We start from the raw sequence: 21,963 nt of genomic DNA, 5'->3' as shown, positions 1-21,963 counted from the left end.
TTTCGGGGAGGCTAGCTGGACCTGGCTCATGTGACTCTTCCCCCCCACTGTGCTCTGGTGGGGGAACTGGCCCTACTCCTCCGCTGCTCCTTTGGGACTCCCCTCTGGTTCCTTGTTTATGGATCGTCCCCTCTGGGATTCGCCTCGCCCTTACCATAGGCACCCTCTCCTGGGAATCTTCTGATTCGCTGGAGAAGCTCATGGAATCTCTCGGTCCACTGTCATATTCCCCTACGCTCCCCTCTGATTCCTCTCCTCCGCTCTCTATCTGCTCTCTCCCCTGCTCTTCTGCTCCTGAGCCTCTGACATCCATCCCCCCCTCGAAGCCCCCCCTTCCCCCCTCCCCCTCTTCGGGTGTGGGTTCCAGGTGCTCCAGCGCTGGGGGTGTGAGTGCTGGCTTCTGTTCTCTCCCCCTGGTGTGCAACCGGCCCGCGGGATCAGGCCCCCCCACGATGGGTTCGTCGACGTCGACTTCCTCTGCTTCCATTTCTCTGCTGTCGTGCTCAAAACCAAGATCCTCCCCCCACACGTCCATATCCTCCTCTCCACCCGGTCCCTCGGGTGAGGCTGTGTGCAAGGGCCCCCTCAGCAGTTCCCTGCTCCACCCCACTTCTGGTTGAGTGTCCCACCAATAGGAGTGGTCCGTGGCAAACCCCGAGAGCGACCCCTCCGGGGAGCTCATCCCCGGCGTCGGCTCCTCATCTGAGGAGAAACCTTGGAACGTGCTGGCTGACAGTGTGGGTGTGAAAAGCCAGTCGTCGAAATACTCCGCCGGCATGGGTCTGTGTGGGAAGATCGAATGGAACTCGTCTTTGAGATAGTGCTCCTCCACGGCGTAGCACGGCACCCACTCGTTGGCGCTGGCCGGAGTACCCTCCCTGGCGAGGAGATATTCAACTCCCTCTTCCCCCCATCTGGAGTCCAAAATCTCTGTGACCTCGTTGAGTGGCGTCGCCCTCTGTGGTCCCTCCCCTGTTGGCGATGGGCTACGTGGAGCTGGTGCGGTCCCTGGCGCCTGAAACCTGTGGGGCGCCTTGTAAGGCGTGAGCACTGACCTGTGAAAGACTGGGTGCATTCTGGAGCCCTCCGGGAGTGTCAACCGGTAGGCCACTGGATTGATTTGTGCCGCGACCTGGTAAGGTCCCAGCTGCTTGTGTCCTAGCTTCCTCTTAGCTAGCGTTCTGGCCGGCACTGCCTGAGCTGCTAACCAGACCCAGTCCCCTACCTGTATGTCTTCCCCAACCCTCCTGTGCCTGTCTGCCTGCATCTTGTAGGCGTGTTTCGCGAGTTCTAAGTGCCTTCGGAGTTGCTCATGGACCTCCTGTAACTCTGCGGCTAAGTGCTCTGCCCCCCGTGGCTCCCCCTCTGCCTCGGTCTCCAACCCCGGGAAGGTTCTGGGGTGGCGCCCATTATTGGCGAAGAACGGTGTCACCCCTGTAGACCCGTGCTTCGTGTTGTTGTAGGCAAACTCGGCTAGCGGTAGGTAGTCCACCCAGGTCGAGGGCTGTTGATTGGCGTAGCATCGCAGGTACTGCTGCATGATGGCGTTGACCCTCTCCGCTTGTCCGTTGGTCTGCGGGTGTCGTGCCGACGCTAAGTTGATCTTGACGTTCAGGATGCCCAGCAGCTTCTGCCAAAAGTTCGAGATGAATTGGCGACCCCGGTCGGACAGGATGGACCGCGGCAGGCCGTGAGCTTTGAAAACGTGGTCTATGAACAGCTTGGCGGTCTGTTCCGCTGTGGCCACCTTCGCGCACGGAATGAAATGCGCCATCTTGGTGAAGAGGTCTACGACCACGAGTACCGCTGTTTTGCCGTGCGAACTGGGCAGATCTGTAACAAAGTCCAGGGCCACTTTCTCCCATGGTTCGAGCGGCGTCTGCAGCGGTTCCAGCAGACCCGCCGGCTTCCTGTGTACTGGCTTGGCCCTTTGGCAGGTGTCACACCTGGAAACGTAATCCGCAACTTCTCCCCGCACCTTGGGCCACCAAAAGTCCCTGGTGACTAATTCCGCCGTCTTGTCCTTGCCGAAGTGCCCAGCGCTGGGCGCGTCGTGCAGCTGCTGCAAGACTCTCGCGCGAAGGTCGTCTCCCGGTACGTAGAGAGCCCCTTTGCGGAGGAGTAGTCCGTCGCGTATCTGGAACTCGTCGTCCCTCGCTGTGCCGTTTCGCACCTCCTCCATCTTGGATTGCGCAAACGAATCCGCTTATAGCGCGCGACGGACTGCATCCAGGTCCACTGCGGCTGAAGCGCACGCCCACACCTCTGGTGCGAAAATGTGTTTGGCCGCTGCCGGTGCCGCTTCCTCGAGGTACTGCGGCTTCCTGGATAGCGCATCCGCCATGACGTTGTTGTCTCCCGGGATGTATTCTATCCGGAAATCGAAATCTGCAAAGAACTCCGCCCAGCGGATGTGTCTCTGGTTCAGGAACTTCGCCGTGCGCCAGTACTCCAGGTTCTTGTGGTCCGTGCGAACCTGCACTGTGTGTCTGGCTCCGACGAGGAGGTGCCGCCACGCCTTGAAAGCTGCATGAATGGCCAGCAACTCCCTGTCCCAGATGGTGTAGTTCTGCTCCGACGTGCTGAGCTTCCTGGAGTAGAATGCGCACGGTCTCCAGTCCCCTTGCGGATCTTGCTGCAACAGGACCGCCCCCACCGCTCTGTCCGAGGCGTCCGTTTCAACCCTCATCGGTTTGCTGGGGTTTACGTGTAGCAGCTGTTCTTCGGACGCGAAGAGACGCTTGAGCCTCCGAAAGGACTGCTCCGCCTGGTCCGTCCAGGTGAACTACTTCTTCTTGGAGCTGAGGGTGTCCGTGATGGCCGCCGTCTCCTTCGCGAACCCCTTGATGAACTTGCGATAAAAGTTGGCGAAACCGACGAACTTCTGGACCTCCTTCCGGTTGCGCGGGCTCTTCCAGTCCAACACTGAGCGGACCTTGGCGCTGTCCATGGCAAGTCCCTTGTCGGACAGCTTGTAGCCCAGGAAATCCACCTCTGTCGTGTCGAACTGGCACTTCTCCAGTTTGGCGTAAAGTCTGTGCTCCCGTAGTCTCTGCAGGACCTCCTTGACGTCCTTCTCATGCGCCTCCTGCGAGTCCGAAAAGATCAGGATATCATCTAAGAAGCAGACGCACTTCTTGTAGAGGAGTCCCGCTAGCACGTGGTGCATGAAAGCTTGGAAACAATGGGAGCCATTTTGGAGACCAAACGGCATGACTCTGTATTCATAGGTTCCTAAAGGCGTAAACATGGCTGTCTTCCACTCGTCGCCCTCCCGCATGCGTATAAGGTTGTAGGCCCCTCGTAGATCCAACTTGGTGAAGATCCGCCCCTTCCTCACCGTCGCGAGCAGGTCGTCAATTTTGGGCATGGGGAATGCTGTGGGCTTTGTCCTGGAATTGATGATTCTATAATCCACTATGAGCCTCCGTTCGGGCGTGTCTCTCTTCTTCACGAAAAACACGGGACTGCCCCCCACTGCTTTGGATTCCCGGATGAATCCCCGCTTCAAATTGCGATCTATGAACTCCCTGAGTTCTTGCATTTCGTCTTCAGACATGGAGTACAGTCTCCCAGTCGGCAGCGTCGCCCCTGGCAGGAGGTCAATCTTGCAGTCGTAGGGTCTGTGGGGAGGCAGCTTGTCTGCTTCCTTCTCGCAGAAGACTTCCAAAAAGGCCTTGTACTTGTTGGGCACCGCTTGCACCATGCCTAGGTGTAGCTGCGGTGCATCCTCTTGCCCCTCCTCTTCCTGGCAGGTCTGGATGCAATGCGCTGCGCAGTAGGAAGAGCAGAAGGTCAATTGCCGCTGGTACCACGCTAATGCCGGGCTGTGCCTATCCAGCCAACTCATGCCCAACACTATGGGCGTGTCCGACAGGTGGGTGACGTTGAAACTGATGACTTCACGGTGGTTCCCAATTTGCATCACCAGAGGCGGTGTCTGCTGTACCACCTCTCCTCCCAGTATCTTCCTGCCATCTACCGTGACAACATTTAGGGGCGTCGTGGCTGGCAGGAGTGCTATGCGATGCTGCTTGACGAAGTCCAACCCTACAAAGTCTGCGTTGCTACCAGAGTCAATGGTAATAGGGACCTCCAGGGTGAGCCCATCGGGCAGCTGGAGCGATGCGGTGAGTTGCACCACTGGTTTGGGTGGGAGGAGGTCTGTGGGCTGCAAAATCTCTGGGGGCTGCTTCACTGACTCGCCTGGTTGACCCCCAGTGCTGTTGTCTCCAACCAGGCTCCTCCGTTTCCCTGGGGTAGCTCCTCCTGCTGAATTGCTCCTTTTACAGTTGCTGAGGCTGCAGTGTGCTTCTGGAGCCTCTGGGGACACTCTTTGGCCATGTGCAGTGCACTGTCGCAGATGTAACACTTCCTGCTCCCTCTAGGAGCCTTCGCCTTGACTGCTCCTGGTGTTTGGGCTCTGCTTGCTGTCTGAGCCCTTGCACCTCCGATTTCCATTGGCTCCTCTCCCCTCATCAGAGCAGGCGTGGACTGAGCGCGCTCTGTCTCTCTGGGTAGGAAGGGAGTCGTTCTAACTGACGTGTTTGCTCTTCCCCCCTCCTCCCTGCTCCACGGGCGTTCTTCCAGGCGCACCCCAATTGCGAGCGCCCTTTGGACAACTTCTGTTGTATTTTGGGGTCTCTCTCCCCTCGCCAGCTCATCTTTCACGGCTCCATTCACCCCCTCCCAGAACAGATCCCTGACGGCAGCTGAGTCCTTCTGCCAGCCCAGCACATTTACTAACCCAAAAAAGCGGGAATGATACTGGCGCACCGTTGCTTTTCCTTGCCGCAATCCATGCATTTCCCTTCTAGCGACATCCACATCCACCGTTGATTTAAAGCAAGCGTCCATGGCTTCAATAAAGGCGCTTGAATCTTTGAGGGCGGGGTCATTTTCGCGTAACAAGGTTCGCAGCCACGACTTAGCTTCCCCATGCAGATGAGTGATTATGAAACCCACTTTCTCCTCCTCATCTCTAAAATCTTTCCGAAGCAAATTGAGCGTGAAAACTACTTCTGCTCTGAAGTTAGGGTACTGCTGCAGGTTCCCGTCAAAATGGGTCACAAGGCTCGCCCCCCTTTTCCCGAGGGCAACTCCCTCCGGCTTGGCTCCCAGCTGCCCCTCCTTTCCCCATTTGTCCCACCTGGCTTGCAGATCCTGGCAGAGCGCAGCTGTGTCTTCTTCTTTTTTCTTAGACGCAGCCAATTCTGCGTAGAGCGTTGACACCGCTTCCTGCAATTGCTTGATTTTTTCCTCTGTAGTCATCTTTGCCTATCTTCGTGAGCTTGCAGAGTTTTTTTGAGATGGGACTTACTGTCAGCGCTGCCCAAGGTCCCAGCTCACACAAGACCAACGCTGCTTCTTGCTCAAGTTTAAAAGTCTTTATTGAAGTTCAGTCTCATTTCCAGACGCGCAGCGCGCAACGCTACATCTATCCGTCAGACCGTAGAAGTCCCATCTGAATCTCCTCCCCCCTGACACCAGCTTAAGATTCTAGCTTTACTCCACCTCTTCCTCTGTTCCTTCTTTCTCTGGGTCCTTCTGCTAGTCGGAGTCTCTGCCCTCCGAGATTCTTCTGACGCTGATTCTCCCGACTCCTCCCCCCCCTCTTTTCGGGCTTTAGGACCTGGCTCCCAATCCGGGTTTTCTGCTGTCCCGCGCTCCTCCACATTTGAACTTGGCGCGCGCGCGCAGCCTCCCACTTTCCTTCTGACCGTTACACTTGTGTCACTGCTCCCCCTTTCGGGGAGGCTAGCTGGACCTGGCTCACGTGACTCTTCCCCCCCACTGTGCTCTGGTGGGGAAACTGGCCCTACTCCTCCGCTGCTCCTTTGGGACTCCCCTCTGGTTCCTTGTTTATGGATCGTCCCCTCTGGGATTCGCCTCGCCCTTACCATAGGCGCCCTCTCCTGGGAATCTTCTGATTCGCTGGAGAAGCTCATGGAATCTCTCGGTCCACTGTCATATTCCCCTACGCTCCCCTCTGATTCCTCTCCTCCGCTCTCTATCTGCTCTCTCCCCTGCTCTTCTGCTCCTGAGCCTCTGACAACGTTGAATACCGCCCTAAGATTCTCTTGACTTTTCACACATTAACTTTTCCAGTAAATTGAAGAAATGTTCCTTGCAAAAGAATATTGTTAAATATAGTGGCTGCAACTGTGCTATCCACGTCTTTGCCTAAACTATTTTTCCCCTCCTAGATTATTTTTGCTGATGAATGCACAGAAGCGGAAGGTCGCCACTGGCACATGAAACACTTTTGTTGCCTTGAGTGTGAAACCATTCTTGGAGGACAGAGATACATTATGAAGGACGGGCGCCCATTCTGTTGTGGCTGCTTTGAGTCCCTCTACGCAGAGTATTGTGAGACTTGTGGGGAACACATAGGTAAGTGTATGTTAACACAGGAAAAATAATGGGTACACTACAAACTAAGCTAGAAGCTCAAGTTTCTAATCTGTAGGTGAAGGGGTCTCTGAAGATGAATGTTTAAAGTGTTGCTTGTTTGGGGGGGACAGCTGGCATCTAGAGTTTTGTTTTTTGAGGGGGCAGGGTTTAATCTCCCAAGTTTGTTAATTTAAAAGATAAACATTTAGTAGACTTTAATCTCAGAAAGATGACCTCAAAGTCACCATACTCGATGAAAGGCTTCAAGGGGAAGCTCCAGCATGTTTGCCGAACTAGTCTGCCGGCAATTTCAATTTGATTTAATATGAAGTATGAGTTTCTTTTATTACTTCAGCTGTGTTAAATTAGCATAGAACAGCTCGTTCTGAAAACTGGTATACCGCCAAGTGAAAACTTTTCATCCATCCACTGTTGTGAAGTGGGTTCTGGTGCCACAAAAAGCTTTGTTGCAACAGATCTGTTAGTCTTCAGCAGGGTGGCTCCGATTTTTTCTTTTTTAATTGACACCAGCATGGTTCTAGCAGACATGCACAAAAAAATAATAATCTCAACTACTCCTTTTCTTAACCAGGGGTTGACCACGCTCAGATGACTTACGATGGACAACATTGGCATGCCACAGAAACATGCTTTTCTTGCGCTCACTGCAAAGTTTCCTTACTTGGCTGCCCTTTCCTTCCCAAGCAAGGACAGATTTATTGCTCCAAGTCATGCAGTCTGGGAGAGGATGTTCATGCTTCGGACTCTTCCGACTCTGCTTTCCAGTCTGCCCGCTCGAGAGACTCCAGGAGAAGCGTTCGCATGGGGAAAAGCAGCCGGTCAGCAGATCAGTGCAGGCAGTCTCTCCTCTTGTCCCCAGCCCTGAACTACAAATTCCCTGGCCTTTCTAGCACTGCTGATGATACACTCTCACGGAAGCTGGATGACTTAAGTCTTTCAAGGCAAGGAGTAGGCTTTGCTGATGAAGAGCTCTGGAAAGGAAGGCGGGAGGAAATGCCTGATGATCCAGAAGAATGGGCTGAGCATGAAGACTACATGACTCAGCTGCTCCTAAAGTTTGGCGACAAAGGCCTTTTTCAGCAGCCGGTGGAAGCAGATGTTAGATCAAACGAGCAGTGGATTTGCGAGAGCATGGTGAAAGGCAGAGCAGAGATGAAGAAAAACAGTCAGAGCCTAGCGAGCAAGAAATACCACTCAAATATGTACTGGGCACAGTCCCAAGATGGCCTAGGCGACTCTGCATATGGTAGCCACCCAGGCCCTGCCAGCAGCAGGAAAATCCAGGAGTTGGACATGGAACATGCCGCAACTAGGTACAAACATGACCAAAAGCAATGGTATGACGACTCGCTGGAGAGATTGTCAAACCTGAAACAAGAGCAGTGTGTTCGGGATTCAATGGATTCCCTGGCTTTATCTAATATCACAGGTAAGAGGATCAAGAGAACGTAATATTGTGATTTGCACTTCCATTTAGAAAGCACCAATGATGCCTAATCTATAGTTAGCATTCATCCCAACACATTTGCTTCTTACTAGTAGGCTGCGAGAGGTATGCTCCGGGCAAGGCTTTCTTTCTTTCTCTTGTGCTTGTTGTACAGATACCACCTGTGTTGAGGCATGGGAATTTAAGATCACGGAAGAGGGACTTGATGAGATAGGAGTCTTTTGATACAGGTTTCTTCTCTCTCCATTACTAGCCAGCTGAACACTGCATATAAGTTTCCGCTGCTGCTTTCCTCCTCCCTTTTGCCTTAGCTGAGCCTGACAAAGGGGAAAAACTGGGTAGGGGAGATAAGGACCTACGATTTCTACTAACTATAGGGCAGTGGTGTCCAAACTTTTTTCAATGAGGGCCAGATTTGATGAAGTGAAGGGCTGAGAGGGCCGACCAATTGTTAACAATTTTTTTAGGATTGAAGTTGTTGAGCTCTTTTATGATTTTACTCCAAAGTTGTTGAAGCTTTTTTAGGGTTGAAGTTGTTGATTTTACCCCAGGAAATAAACTGCCACAGGGGCCGGATTAAACCAACCGTTCTTATGTCATTATCCTTCATAACCCATACTTGAGTAACGTAGCGAGAGCTAAAATGTATAAACACTTGCACCTGAACTGTTGGGAAATAATGGTGGTGGATTCATTAAACCTACCTCATTATAATGTATTCCTCTTAGGTGCTTCAGCTGATGGAGAAGTCAAACCAAGACCTTCCTTGTATTCCTTACAAACCTACCCAGAGCTGGAAGTAGAGGATTGTGAGAAAATGAGCAACATGGGCACTCTGAACTCCTCAATGCTTCATAGGAGTACAGAGTCTTTAAAAAGTTTAAGTTCTGAATTATGCCAAGGCAAGACGCTGCCAGAGGAAAAGCCAATGCACGTGCCAGTACTGAGAAGATCCAAATCGCAGACCAGACCTCAGCAAGTCAAGTTTTCAGATGATGTCATCGATAATGGAAGTTACGAGAATCTCGAAATCCGCCAGCCTCCTATGAGTGAAAGGACTCGTAGGCGTGTTTATAAGTTTGAAGACCCTGGGAAGAGACACCAGCATCGCCGCAGGAGGAGTAGGAAGTCCAGGTCCGATAATGCGCTTCACTTGGTTGCAGAAAAAAAATCTCCGCCAAAGGAAAGACTTAATTTTTATTCTCCTCAGGATTATGATAAGTTTGTTCAGAATAAAGGTCATGCCATTCGAGCATACACTCCAAACCCATACGGCCAATATACTCATATTGCCTCTGACTACACAATGAGGAACCAGAGGGACCAGTTTCTTGGATTTTTTGGAGAGGAGGAAGACTCTTGGTGCTCGTCTTCATCCTCCTCCTCCGATTCTGAAGAAGAAGGGTACTTCTTAGGACAGCCCATTCCACAGCCCCGACCAGTCAGATACCCCTACTATACAGATATCCTTTCCAGCCCGACTGCTGAACTCCCCAGTTCTCAGTTTGGACAGAGGGTAACCAAATCGAAAAAGAGAAAACCTCCCAAAGGCAAAAACTGTATAATTTCTTAACTTTTGAACTGTTTCTTCACTGTTCTTCAAATGTTATGTACATAAATGGTTAAAACAACTTGTGTAACCTGTAACGGGGCAGTCTCTTGTCCATGTTCTCTATAAAGGCCTTGCAGTCAATAATCAGTTGAATCAGGAGGGAGTAGTAGAAGAATAAATTGAAAGAGTTTATAATAGCGGTCAGATGTGGTTTTAGAGGGCCTTACCAGCAAGAATGCCAGTCAGTATCTTAGGTTTAGAACTTGCCTGCTACTTCTGTTGCCTAGCTAAGACACAGTATCTCAATTATAGTGTGCAACCCTATTCATCCTATAGATATTACTGTAGCCCAACCATTTTGATGCTAAGCAAGAATGCTGTTTCTGTACAGGGTAAAAGGCGTATCAGATTGACTATTCTATTTGCTTTGCATTGTATCTGAGTGACCCTCAGCTAAATTAATTTAAATATATGATGTTCCTTGCCCTTAAAAATATGGTGTAAGCTACAGCCCCTACTTATGAAGTTAATTGCATTAAGTCAGTGAGTCTGCTTATATTAAACTTTTGTGAAAATGAGTCTGAGAATCCTGTATATTTGAAACACTACCCCAAGTTCCAAATGTAGCATATAAGCAAAAATTAGAGCCATCTGATATTTATAATGTAGTATTTCATAGCTAAATCTGTATTTGTAACTTAACGGTGCAAATAATGTACATATTGTAAAGTTGAGATTTAACAGACTATTTTTATATCCCTGAATTGCAAGACATTTGTTTAAAATACCATTTGTTTTGTTTGAGGGTTTAACAGCAGTTTGAGTCAGGCAGGGGTTTGTTAAATGTTCATAAGTTTAAAGTAGTGAAATGTTTAATTTTTGACGGAAAAGCTCTGTTTTGCATGATAGGAGCTATGTAAATACTGTTTAAGCTATGGTACGTAATATTAAAGGAATTATTTATGGGTTAAGACAACTAAGTGTGAAGCAACATTACAACAAAACACTTCATTTTGACTGTTTCCATATGACAGGCTTGAATCTAATAATACGCTTTAAAATGACCATCTGACCATTGTGACTAGGTGAAATAGCCCATGTTGTATAGAAGTAGTTGAAAATTAAATCAGCTACACGGTAGTGTTAAAAGCTGCTTGATAGCTGGGCTATAGAGTCCCACTTTCTGCAGCAGGTTTCCTAGTAGCAACCAAGCCACCAAAAGGCAGTAAAGATGGCCCCTATGCTGTCAAAGGAAGACTGTGTGTGTGTGTGTGTGTGTGTGTGAGAGAGAGAGAGAGAGAGAGAGAGAGAGAGAGAATGCAGATGTTCTTCCTACGAAAGGCACTGACATCTTTCAGCTCATTGTCTAATACCCAAGGAAAGTCTGCGTCTTAGCAGCATTTGCAATCTGTTATTTGCTGTTGATCTACCACAACCATGTCAACAGTTCATAAGCATATGCTCAACCTGCCTATACTGATTATGTGGACAACTATTATGTCAATTATGACTTAATTGATCCTAATGTGATGTCATCCACACTAAGTGACACACTGGCAAATCCTTTGAGGTAGTTTACTTAATCCCATATTGCAGGTGAAAGCTATGAGCAAGGTAACACATGTTCACTCTCCCGTATCAGTGGAGGGGAGAAATGCACACATTAAGCATCCCTGACACTTTTGGAAATAGTTGTCCGTATAATACCACTTCAAGTGATTATGCTACCCCACATATATACGCACAAAATACACACACAAAATCTGAAATATGTTTTTATGTACACAAATGAAAACACGAACAGCATACCTTTTCTTCGATTCTTTTTAGGATTAAAGAATTTTTTTAAAAAGGCAAATTGCCAACTTATTCAGAAGTATTTTGTTTAATTTCAGTTTACAAAAGGCTACTTTTTAGTTTAGTTTTACAACAAAACAAAAAACTACCCTAAACACATATGTAAATTTACTCCACCATTACTACTGTATATACGTAGCTAGCTTTGGTAATGGGGCATGTCACTTTGTTAAGCATGTTCTAATGTATACTGCATACATGGAATGTACATCTGCACTGAAATTCAGAAATGACCATAACAATACCTCAAACATGTTTTCGCCTTCTTCAGGAATTTACTTAACTGTTAATAATAAAATAGATTACTACAAAGGAAGAATTATGCAGTCAAGTGTGCAGATGCTGATGGGAAATCAATTTTTAAATAGTTTCCAATTTACATATGGACAATCCCAAGTTGATCTTACGATTCTTCAAATTCGTGCCTGACGGTGTCGTATTCTGCAATGAAGTGCTTAAGTTCTTCAATACATCTCTCACCAATCTCGTGCAAATTCTGTCTCAAGGAAAACTGGATGGGTTTTTCTAACGCAGGGTCTTTTTCAATCAGCATTTTCACTACAGCACCAAAGGTTTCGCAATCCTGTCTGTACACCTAGAAATGATTTTTTTGAAATTCATGAAATACAGCAATATTAATGTATCATCCACACTAAAGAACAGTAGGCTAACTGGTACAACAGACACTCTCCAGAAAAGTACAGAACTTTATCTCAATTTCCAAAAACTGGCAGCTGTCATTCTGTGCCCTTTCCCCTTAAGGTAGGAGTAATGGCTGGAGTTTCCCCAAACAGTACAACTTAATGACAACATTAAAGAAGAGTTTGGATTTGATATCCCGCTTTATCACAACCCTAAGGAGTCTCAAAGCGGCTAACAATCTCCTTTCCCTTCCTCCCCCACAACAAACACTCTGTGAGGTGAGTGGGGCTGAGAGACTTCAGAGAAGTGTGACTGGCCCAATGTCACCCAGCAGCTGCAGGTGGAGGAGCGGAGACACAAACCCAGTTCCCCAGATTATGAATCTACGGCTCTTAACCACTACACCACACTGGTGTAGTGTGTATTTCCCCATTACATACAGAAAATAACAGCATCAGACTAAAACCCAAAAGACTGATTTGTAATTTTCAAAGACCTGAGAAAACAAAAGCCAAACATCTAGCCTTGAAAAAACAAAACTAGGCGACAGCATTAGACAGGCCACTTTGAGGACTTTGCTGAGCCACCTTCTCTGGTTACTACCAGCAGCTTAACTTCTGAAAAGGGCTCCCAAAGAGTGTCATAGTTTGGTGGGAGAATAATCTCAATCTAGCTACCTAGGGCCCAGCAAAAAAGGCAAATACTGAGAAGTGGCATGGAGAAAGACCAACAACCACTGAAGAGATCTGAACTGGTGAGATATGTCCTATAGCTGTTTCCAGTCTGCAACCCTGCAACTGTATTTTGAACTAACAAGTTTCCAAACTTGGAGAAGTCATGATGTACAACACATTGCAACAGCTCAATATGAAGGTTTCCAGATCATGCACAAACCTGTACCCAGGAGCAGCCGATTAAGTCCATGGCACAGAAGCTGCTTAGGCCTCCTGTGAAAAGTTGTATCTCAGCACCCGGGCTGCAAACTTGATCCTTTAGAAGGAATGCAAATACATCTCTCTGGCCAGATAAACCCACAATCAAACTCTGGGTGGTCAGGATTTAGTTTGTTTATTGGCCTTCATCCTGTCTGTCTGATTCACTACTTGTCCATTTCCAGAAACCACCACAACTCAACTATCCCACCTGCTTGCTATTGAGGCACACAACAGAATTTGAATATGTAAAATGGGAATGCATGCAAACTGCATGTATTTAGTACTGCAGTTGAATTTATTTGACCTGGTTAAAAAATATAAAAAGAACACAGTTCTGCCGAAACTGCAGGCCAAATGGAGGGTGATTTCAGATTAAGAACACGTTAAGTCCAACTTTCAAAACATCTATAAAGATGTAGAGATCTATATAAAGATCTATATGTACAAGTTACATAAATAGCTGTATGAAGTTTGCAGCTAATTAACTGTATTACACACAAATAAAAGGTGCCTAGCCACAAAATGTTGCAATGTGCCCTGATACTCTGCCTAAAATCTCAAATGTTAGTCTCTGCTCTTTGGACACAGTTTCCTCCCTATTTTAGTACATGTAAAAAAAAGTGTGAGACAATGGAGTACAAAGTTTCTATATGTAACTTCGAGTGCTGGATTTGACTGGGGAGAACTGATATTTGCTGCAAACTGAGAGATGTGGAAGACAGGGATTAGGAATCCAAACCAGCCTCCGCTTCAGTTTTTCCTGACTTGCAATATTTAACTCTGGTCTATATTTGCTCTGCCTGCTTCAAGCTACTCTCAGCTCAAGCTGAAATGTGGAGGTCTGAAACATGGAGGGCAAAAGCAATGAATAACTGCAGGGTGGTTGTAAGCCAGGGGTGGACAGACTTCAGGGATCTACAAAGATCTAATTAGAGCTGGCTCTACAAGGCGAGTCATGGCTGTTTTTAAGTTTCGATTTCTCCACTGATTCTACTAAGATTCTACCAACAGATTCTACCAACAGGAGCCTGGCGGAAAATACAAAACACTTTGAATTAAAGAATTCAGAGCCTGAACAGTGCAGTGTTCGGCGACAAGACAGCTTCACAGTTCTTACAGATATCATGTACTTGGGGTTGTCCAACACCACACCCAAGACCACCTCAGCCAGGGAAACAGGAAGGGTAGCACACCAATAGCAGCCCTAATCTCTCTCTCTTTGGCCCAATACTAGGCATAGACGTTATATCCCAGCCCAGAAGAGATGGGTTTCCTGGCAAGACACAATCATAGTTTGCTTTGTGCTACACCAAGTACCTGACTAGGTCAAATCTACTCTGCCCAGGTCATCCACCTATGTTTTGGTAATACAGCTTGCATGCACAAAAGTGTTTTACGCTACCAAGAAGCAATCCTTGAGCCAACAGTTTAAAATGTTGATTAAACCACTTCCAGCGATTTCCAAAGATTTCCAAAAGGGCAAACAGCTTTACTCAAAACATTTCAAAATACAACTAGGGAGTAATAAACTTTTGACTGCAGGAAGGACCCCACCCTTCAATGGTTTATTTTAAAAGTAGCAAACTGACCAACGCCGTTTCCTAGTAGAATTTGCTTCTCTGTGAAAACAGGAAGGGTGTCGTTTATCTACAAAAATTGTTTGCTTAGTATTGATTTGATAGCTAGAAATGCATTAATGATTCTGGTTTCAAGTTTATAGCCCCCTCACAGGAAGAAAATTTAATTTAGACTTCATCTAAAGGAGAACAAAGGTTAAGTGAGGGTGGGGTTTATTGTGCTTGTATGGAAACAAAAGCAGCCCATTTTTAGCAGACATGGAGAAATGCAATTTGCTGCTGACAACATATATTCAGTCTAGCACGTATTTATGAGGCCTACCACTACACACATGCCATAGAGACTTAGAATGATTAGCTTTTAATATACGCTGTATTTTTCCTTCCTCATTTCACACACTCTTGACTCCACTTTAGGTGGCAAGCCACCTCAAATACCAGATTAGAACTAAAAAGAGCAAAATACAAATGCAATGTTTGTGAAAGCTAGTCATTACTAATTTTCTGTAATGGACTGCATCATTTCCTTAATTCTGAAGCATTTAAGGATTCAGAATAGGCACCTGCATTTGCTGAACAGTCTGGACTGGACAACTGGGGTGGAAGAGTATCATCTTATTGTTCTAGAAGCATAAATATCTGAGGTTTGCAGCTTCACTCCTATGATAAAGAGATTACTGTATAGACACTGTGAGAAGTTTCTGGTCTTTGTAGCTTTGGAATGGAAACAGTTTCCCCCAAAATTAACAGAAGCAATAACATCAAGTCATTTACATTCTTAGCTAGCAAAACTATGGAGCAAAACTATGAAATATAATTTTGTCCAGCAAAAGCAAATGTGTGCTAAAGAAGCACATGGCAGCACCCATGTTTGCCCCATTACAGTGACTCATTTAGTCATTAAACAATTTTTTTAACCCTGAGACTTGCCTTCATGCAAGTTTTAAAGCACTTGCAGCCACCATGCAAGTCTTTTTAAAAAGGATTTTTTTCTTCTTATGGATTTTCAGGATTCCATCCTAAATAAACTTAATAATGAAATAAACAATAATTACAAAGAATCAGAGAACAACTACCAGAGGTGAGGTTTACCTGTTCAATCTCCTTTGTCTTTGCTGCGATTGCTTTGGAACGACTAACATGTGGGGTGTCTTCAAACAATTCATTATTGTCTGGTATGCTGGCGCCAGTTTCTTCGTGGCGTTCTGCATATAACGGTTCTGAGGATGCAGCCTTTAAGAAAGGTACAGTAATTTGATGCAGTTAATGTACAATCTGTGTAAGGGCAGGAATGAGAGAATAAGGAAAACACATAATTGACACAATGCAGCAAAAGCCAGTTGAATCTAGGATGCAAAAAGACAAAGAGTTATAGTCTTGTGCCTGCTATGGAGGAGCGCTCTCAGCATTTTGGAGATTTTCTTTCCTAGATAAATCTCAGAGAAACCAGTTTTTCAGATGAGGATGGATTTGTATTCTGGATCTGACGGAGTGAGAACTGAGAAACAGTGTTAGTTGAGAGGCTGCATATGGAATATGACAGGAAAGTCTCTCTTTGAAATTCCTTTACTGCAGAAAAGGAACAAGAATTTCAAAGTGTGAAACTGCTGAATCAGAACTATCAAGAAGTCTGACTCACTATTCAGGCAATGGTTTCCAGACCCAAATTTGTAGAATAGTGTAATTCCCAAAGGTAGTTATAGTATAAAGTTGGCAAATTAAGCCACTTAACTTAGGTCCATTAATTTCAATGGCTCTACTCTGAGTAGAACTTACTTGAATACCGGTTACATGGCTCTGCTATCAGACCAGTTTGGAGTTTTGCTCAGTCACTCATTTGGATGTACATGAAAATGTAAGACAGCCAAATACTGCACAGTGGCAAATTATTGTTTTTAACTTACTTCATAATCTGAAATTTCAGGTACGCTGCTTGTATCTGTCTTCTCTGCTTTTTCAGCTGCCCACCTACTTGCAGCCTCTGCAAGCTCCTTTTCTGACAAGCGGCTACTTTTGTCTAAGGCCTAGTGAGAAAAAAGAAACCCCAGAGTCAGTGGCGGAGAGCAGGCGAGGCGGAGCTGGCACACATCCTGAGGGTGTGGCACGTGTCCTGGGGGTGTGGCATGTGTCCTGGGGGTGGAGCACGCCGCCTGCAGGAGCGTGGTGCCCCGCGCGGGCGGGGGGCTGCCACGATGGTACCCTACCGGGATTGTGCTGCCAAGGGGCTGTGTGCTCCCCCCGGCACTCCTCTTCCTCCGCCAGTGCCCAGAGTGTGGCTGCTAATGTAACAAACCTGCTGTACCTGGATTTGGGTGTGGAGAGGGGCAGCAAAATAGGACACAGCTGTGGGCAGCCTGAGGAAGTGCCCCCGGCCTGCCCATAAAAAGCAAGTCTCGAGTGAGAGACTAGGGCGATGTCCGCTGTTTCTAGGGACTTTCCGCTTTGTGAGACTTTTGTGGGTGAGCGGAGAATTTGTCTGGATCCTGGGTGAGAGCCCAGAAGGTGAGAGGGTGTGTCAGAAGGAAGATAAATATATATAATAATAATACATCCACATCAAATGCACTGAAATACACAGAGAAGCTTAAAGGGGCAGTTTTAAAAAACCAATACTTGCAAAACGTTACTGCTACAAAAACTAGCTTCTATATTAACATTCTAGAAAAAGAAAAAGAAATTTACAGCTGAAGGGACTCTGTGAAAGATACAAAAGGTCCAATTTTTCAGAGATACAATGATACTTTTCAAGGACAACCCATGAGCAATAAATTAAATGTAAGTACCAAATAATGGTTCAGAGTTGACATTGTATTCCCAAACTACTGAACATTTAAGAGCTCAGGAGCATCGAACTGGCTTGCATGCTCCTTCCCCTTATAGAGAATATATATAAGAATAATTTTATTATTTATACCCCACCCATCTGGCTGGGTTTCCCCAGCCACTCTTGGGCAGCTTTCTGCAAAATATAAAAACATTGCTGACTATGGTTACTGCCAGCAAGTTGTCTTCATAACCAGAATTTGAAACCAGTGTTGGAAGTTGGTTTCAAATTCACATTAAGAGGGCAATCTTGGATAGCAAGATAAAGATGTAAAGCAAACCAATGAAGGGAAGGACAAGAGTACAGGAGACATGGGGGGGACTAGGTCTCCTGCATGATCCATCTACTTATCATGTTTAGGAGGCGGAGAACAGTACATTTTATTTATTTCAAAATTTATAAACTACATTTACAGAATGGCTGATTGAGGTAGAGAAATAAAATATAAAAGAAAACCAATAATAAAAACACTATTTAAAACATATAAACCAGCAAAAATTTAAAAATGGCAGAGGGGGGGAAGACTAACCGAGGAAGACTTGGAAGAAAAGAAATGTTTTCAACAACTACTGAAATATTAAGCCTGCTTCATTTCATTTATGACTCACTTCCAATGAAACATCCTAAAGCAAATGAACAATAAAAAACCATCAGCAATAAAAACAATTTCAAATCCAACAGACTTGGATAAAATTCTCCGCTTAAGAGGGTTTGTTGAGGCCCTCTCAATAAAGAATGCAGCAATCAGCTGGGTATAAAATGGGCGAGATTATATTTTAGCTATCCTAGTCCCAGGTTGTAGAGGACTTTTTGCCAACAACCACTGCAAAAAGGATAGGACCAGGGAGAGAGCTTAATCAAACTTTTGAACATCTGCTAAGACCTGTGAAGGAATTCACCCTCCCTTAGCACAACCAACAAACTTACACCTTAAGAATGCACATTATAAGAGTTGTATAAATATGAACTTTAAAAGGCAAAAACAAATGCAGGTCTAATATTCGAAAAAATCTAAAACAAAGAGGCCAGGATGTAACGGAGACTTCCTGCATTTAATTTACTATCTTTTACTATTGAAGTCTACTAATGAATTCACCTTTGAAGGTGGCCCTGCTGCTGTTCCTGAGGGAGAGACATCTCTTGACGTTTTCAAGGACTGAGAGGCGCTTTTCTCTTTACCTAAATGGACAACAACATAAGTGTTTTATTAGTCATATGAAGAAAAGCATTTGAAAATGAAACTGTTACACAGCTGCGTAATGGCAGTGGGTTCTGTTTGAGTTATATGGTGGATTATTAGACTGTCTCTCCTTCCTCTGTAAAAACCTGAAATGGACTTTTATCCATCCAAGCCCACTTATCAGATTTTGGGGTGGGGTGAGGACAGAACTTTGGACCTCCACGGACTTAAATCATCTAAAATACTGAAAACTTGTGTTGTTAATGTACATGATTGTTCCTTTACTTTTAAAATAAACGTACGGTAAATTAATATTTCTGAATCACCTTTTCACCAGCTGGGTAATACTAGACCCACTTTTGTGTGAGTAAGCCTTATTGAATTTGGTGAGACTTGCATCTGGGTAAATCAGCAGAGGAGTTTACTTTTAGGCATGCAAAGCAATTTCAATGTAAACCCAAAGCAAATGAAGGATCTCAAAATATCCCTTACGTGAGGCTTCCAGACTTTGAATGCTTTCCTGTGATCACCTCTTCCGCTATCAAGCGATTCTTTAATGCATTCCACTGCCTTTATAAATCACATGATCACACATAATAAAATACTAGCAAAATTGGTTGGTTCAATCTGCATAAACCCAAAGCTTCCATGATGTATAGACATGTCCTTTTATCCTGTGCAGTTTTTGCACATGAGTCGGACAGACTTCACTCATACAATGGGACTTCATCTTCCTCGCCTTCCCACTGCACCAGCCCAAAATCTGTTCTAGAGAAAGGATGTGATATGCGATCTCTGCACCAGAAGAGGTGAGGGGAGGCAATTTGGGGCAGTTTCTCCTTGTGCTGACCACGCACCAGCCCAAAATTTGCTGAAAGGAGTTTGAGGAGCCTTTGTAATGATATAATGGGACGCAGGTGGCTCTGAGGGTTAAACCACGGAGCCTAGGACTTGCTGATCAGAAGGTTGGTGGTTTGAATCCCCACGATGGGGTGAGCTCCTGTCGCTCGGTCCCTGCTCCTGCCAACCTAGCAGTTCAAAAGCACGTCAAAGTGCAAGTAGATAAATAGGCACCGCTCCAGTGGGAAGGTAAACGGCGTTTCCGTGCGCTGCTCTGGTTCTCCAGAAGCGGCTTAGTCATGCTGGCCACATGACTCAGAAGCTGTCTGCAGACAAACGCCAGCTCCCTCAGCCTATAGAGTGAGATGAGCGCCGCAACCCCAGAGTCGGTCACGACTGGACCTAATGGTCAGGGGTCCCTTTACCTTTAATACATGGCAACTGCAGAAGAAGGTGGAACTGGGCAAAAATCAACTCCTGCCTTCTTTTGGACTCATAGAAACTTGTGGATCAAAGAGCCTTCTCAAAAAGTGCAGGTCTGCAACTAACTACAAACCTTAGAGCGAGGAGCTGAATTCCCTCAAGCGCTTAGCATTGCGACCTTGTATATAGGGGAAGTCAGTGCCAGCTCACTAATGTCAGTTTCCATCCATCCTCTATTACCTTGTTGAGAAATATTTATTTTAGGTAAAGATGACATACTTCTGCTATGCTGGGACTGGTGGTAGGCATAGGCTTTGCTTCTGTCGGGAGAGTAACTTCTGCTGCTGACGCTGGACCCAGATCTGCTGTGGGGGGAATCCCTTCGGCTGACCGGCGATTCCCTGAAGTAAGGAGAATCTCTCTTATGCGGGGATCGATCTCTCGCATAGTGAGGATAGACGGGTTTCCGGCGCATGCCGTCTCTCAGGTCCCTTTCAAAGTCCCATAAGAAGAAATTAAAATTACTTAATAAATGTCAAAATTCTAGGAGCACATAACTAAATATCTGAAGCAAGTACCCATCTTCTATTGAATCGTTCCTCCAAGACAAATCAGTTTATTAATAATAACAATAAATTTTATTTATACCCCGCCCTCCCCAGCCAAGACCAGGCTCAGGGCAGCTAACACCAGATATAAAACAATTGATTAAGATACAACTTAAAAACAAGATTAAAATACAACATTAAAATGCAGCCTCATTTCAATAGAAACTCAAATCAAAAACTTTTTGGGGATGAAAACGTCAAATCTTCACCAAGGCCAACTATTCAGACTGATCCTACATGGGACAGAAAAAAGCCAGGGAAGTCCCCAAATAGGAGTGCCATCACAGAAGGATAAAGGAAAGAGGGGGTGGGGATCAAGTTGATTCCAAGCCAAAGGCCAGGCGGAACAACTCTGTCTTACAGGCCCTGCGGAAAGAAATCAGATCCTGCAGGGCCCTGGTCTCATGAGACAGAGCGTTCCACCAGGCCGGAGCCAGCGCTGAAAAGGCCCTGGCCCTGGTTGAGGCTAATCTGACTTCCTTAGGGCCTGGGACCTCTAGGGTGTTGCTATTTATGGACCTTAAGGTCCTCCACAGGGGATACCGGGAGAGGCGGTCCCGTCGGTACGAGGGTCCTAGGCCGTGAAGGGCTTTAAAGTATTTAGTATTATCCGAGAAGGAAAAGCATCGGTGTAAAATACATGGTGATTGTTGCCAACTTGGATGGCGTTAGAAGAGGATTAGATACATTTGTGGGAGGTAGGGCTACCAATGGTGATTAGGAACAATGGCTATGCTCAACCTCCACTGTCAAGAGGCAGTGTGTCTCTGCGTATCAGTTGCTGGGGAAAACAAGTGGGGAGAATGTTGTTGCACTCAGGTCCGGCTTGTGGGCTTCCCCGTGGCATCTGGTTGGCCAGAACAGGATGGTGAGATCCAGCAGAGCTCTTCCTCCAACTTCCTCTAATGTCTTATACATCTCTACTTGTGATTTTCTTCAGCTGAAAATTATTCTCAGGGAGTCAAGAGGCTGATTCAAGTGCAGTGCACAGAGCGCAGAGATGAGTGCAGAAGACAGGATAAACACTCTAAAGGGGCAGCCTGAGACGTAAACACGCTGTATTGTTTTTAATATTCGGTTGGAAGCCGCCCAGAGTGGCTGGGGAAACCCAGCCACATGGGTGGCGTATAAATAATAAATTATTATTATTTGGTAAATCACATCTTCTCCATATTCACTTTACCTTTCTAAGGATAAATAGCAACCTTCATTGGATTGCAATGAATGCTGGTCCTATTCAGAGCAGACCGACTGAAATTAATGGACACAACTAACTTAGGTTTATTAATTTCAAAGCCAGGGACGTGGGTGGTGCTGTGGTCTAAGCCACTGAGCCTCTTGGGCTTGCCGATCGGTCGGTTTGAATCCCCGCAACCGAGTGAGTTCCTGTTGCTCTGTCCCAGCTCCTGCCAACCTAGCAGTTTGAAAGCGCACCAGTGCAAGTAGATAAATAGGTACCGCTGCGGCGGGAAGCTAAACAGTGTTTCCATGCGCTCTGGGACTTGTCACGGTGTTCCGTTGCGCCAGAAGCAGTTTAGTCATGCTGGTTACATGTCCTGGAAAGCTGTCTGTGGACAAACACTGGATCCCTCGGCCTGAAGCGAGATGAGCACTGCAACCCCATAGTCACCTTTGACTGGACTTAACTGTCCAGGAGTCCTTTA

At 46.2% G+C, this 21,963-nt stretch overlaps 2 protein-coding genes across 16 annotated transcripts in view; one reads left to right on the top strand and one right to left on the bottom strand.

The window, feature by feature from the left end:
• PRICKLE1 (prickle planar cell polarity protein 1) overlaps positions 1–10,389 on the top strand; it is a 73,810-nt gene extending 63,421 nt beyond the window's left edge. For all 3 annotated transcript variants that reach the window (XM_053406258.1, XM_053406259.1, XM_053406260.1), the window contains exons 6-8: positions 6,207–6,393; positions 6,986–7,843; positions 8,590–10,389. In XM_053406258.1, the coding sequence (XP_053262233.1) occupies positions 6,207–6,393; positions 6,986–7,843; positions 8,590–9,434 (1,890 nt within the window). In that variant the 3' untranslated portion in view covers positions 9,435–10,389. The remainder of the gene's footprint in view (positions 1–6,206; positions 6,394–6,985; positions 7,844–8,589) is intronic.
• Positions 10,390–11,175: 786 nt separating this feature from the next.
• Positions 11,176–21,963, bottom strand: part of PPHLN1 (periphilin 1) — a 28,545-nt gene continuing 17,757 nt past the window's right edge. For 10 of the 13 annotated variants that reach the window (XM_053406261.1, XM_053406263.1, XM_053406270.1 and 7 more), the window contains 5 exons: positions 19,932–20,182; positions 18,345–18,427; positions 16,329–16,448; positions 15,517–15,657; positions 11,176–11,865 (listed from right to left, as the gene is read on the bottom strand). In XM_053406261.1, the coding sequence (XP_053262236.1) occupies positions 11,674–11,865; positions 15,517–15,657; positions 16,329–16,448; positions 18,345–18,427; positions 19,932–20,182 (787 nt within the window). In that variant the 3' untranslated portion in view covers positions 11,176–11,673. The remainder of the gene's footprint in view (positions 11,866–15,516; positions 15,658–16,328; positions 16,449–18,344; positions 18,428–19,931; positions 20,183–21,963) is intronic. The other 3 variants (XM_053406269.1, XM_053406274.1, XM_053406264.1) reach the window with 2 other exon arrangements.

Source organism: Podarcis raffonei, chromosome 10, assembly GCF_027172205.1.
Source record: "Podarcis raffonei isolate rPodRaf1 chromosome 10, rPodRaf1.pri, whole genome shotgun sequence".
Classification (NCBI taxonomy): domain Eukaryota; kingdom Metazoa; phylum Chordata; class Lepidosauria; order Squamata; family Lacertidae; genus Podarcis; species Podarcis raffonei.
This window is presented reverse-complemented; position numbering and strand designations above follow the sequence as displayed.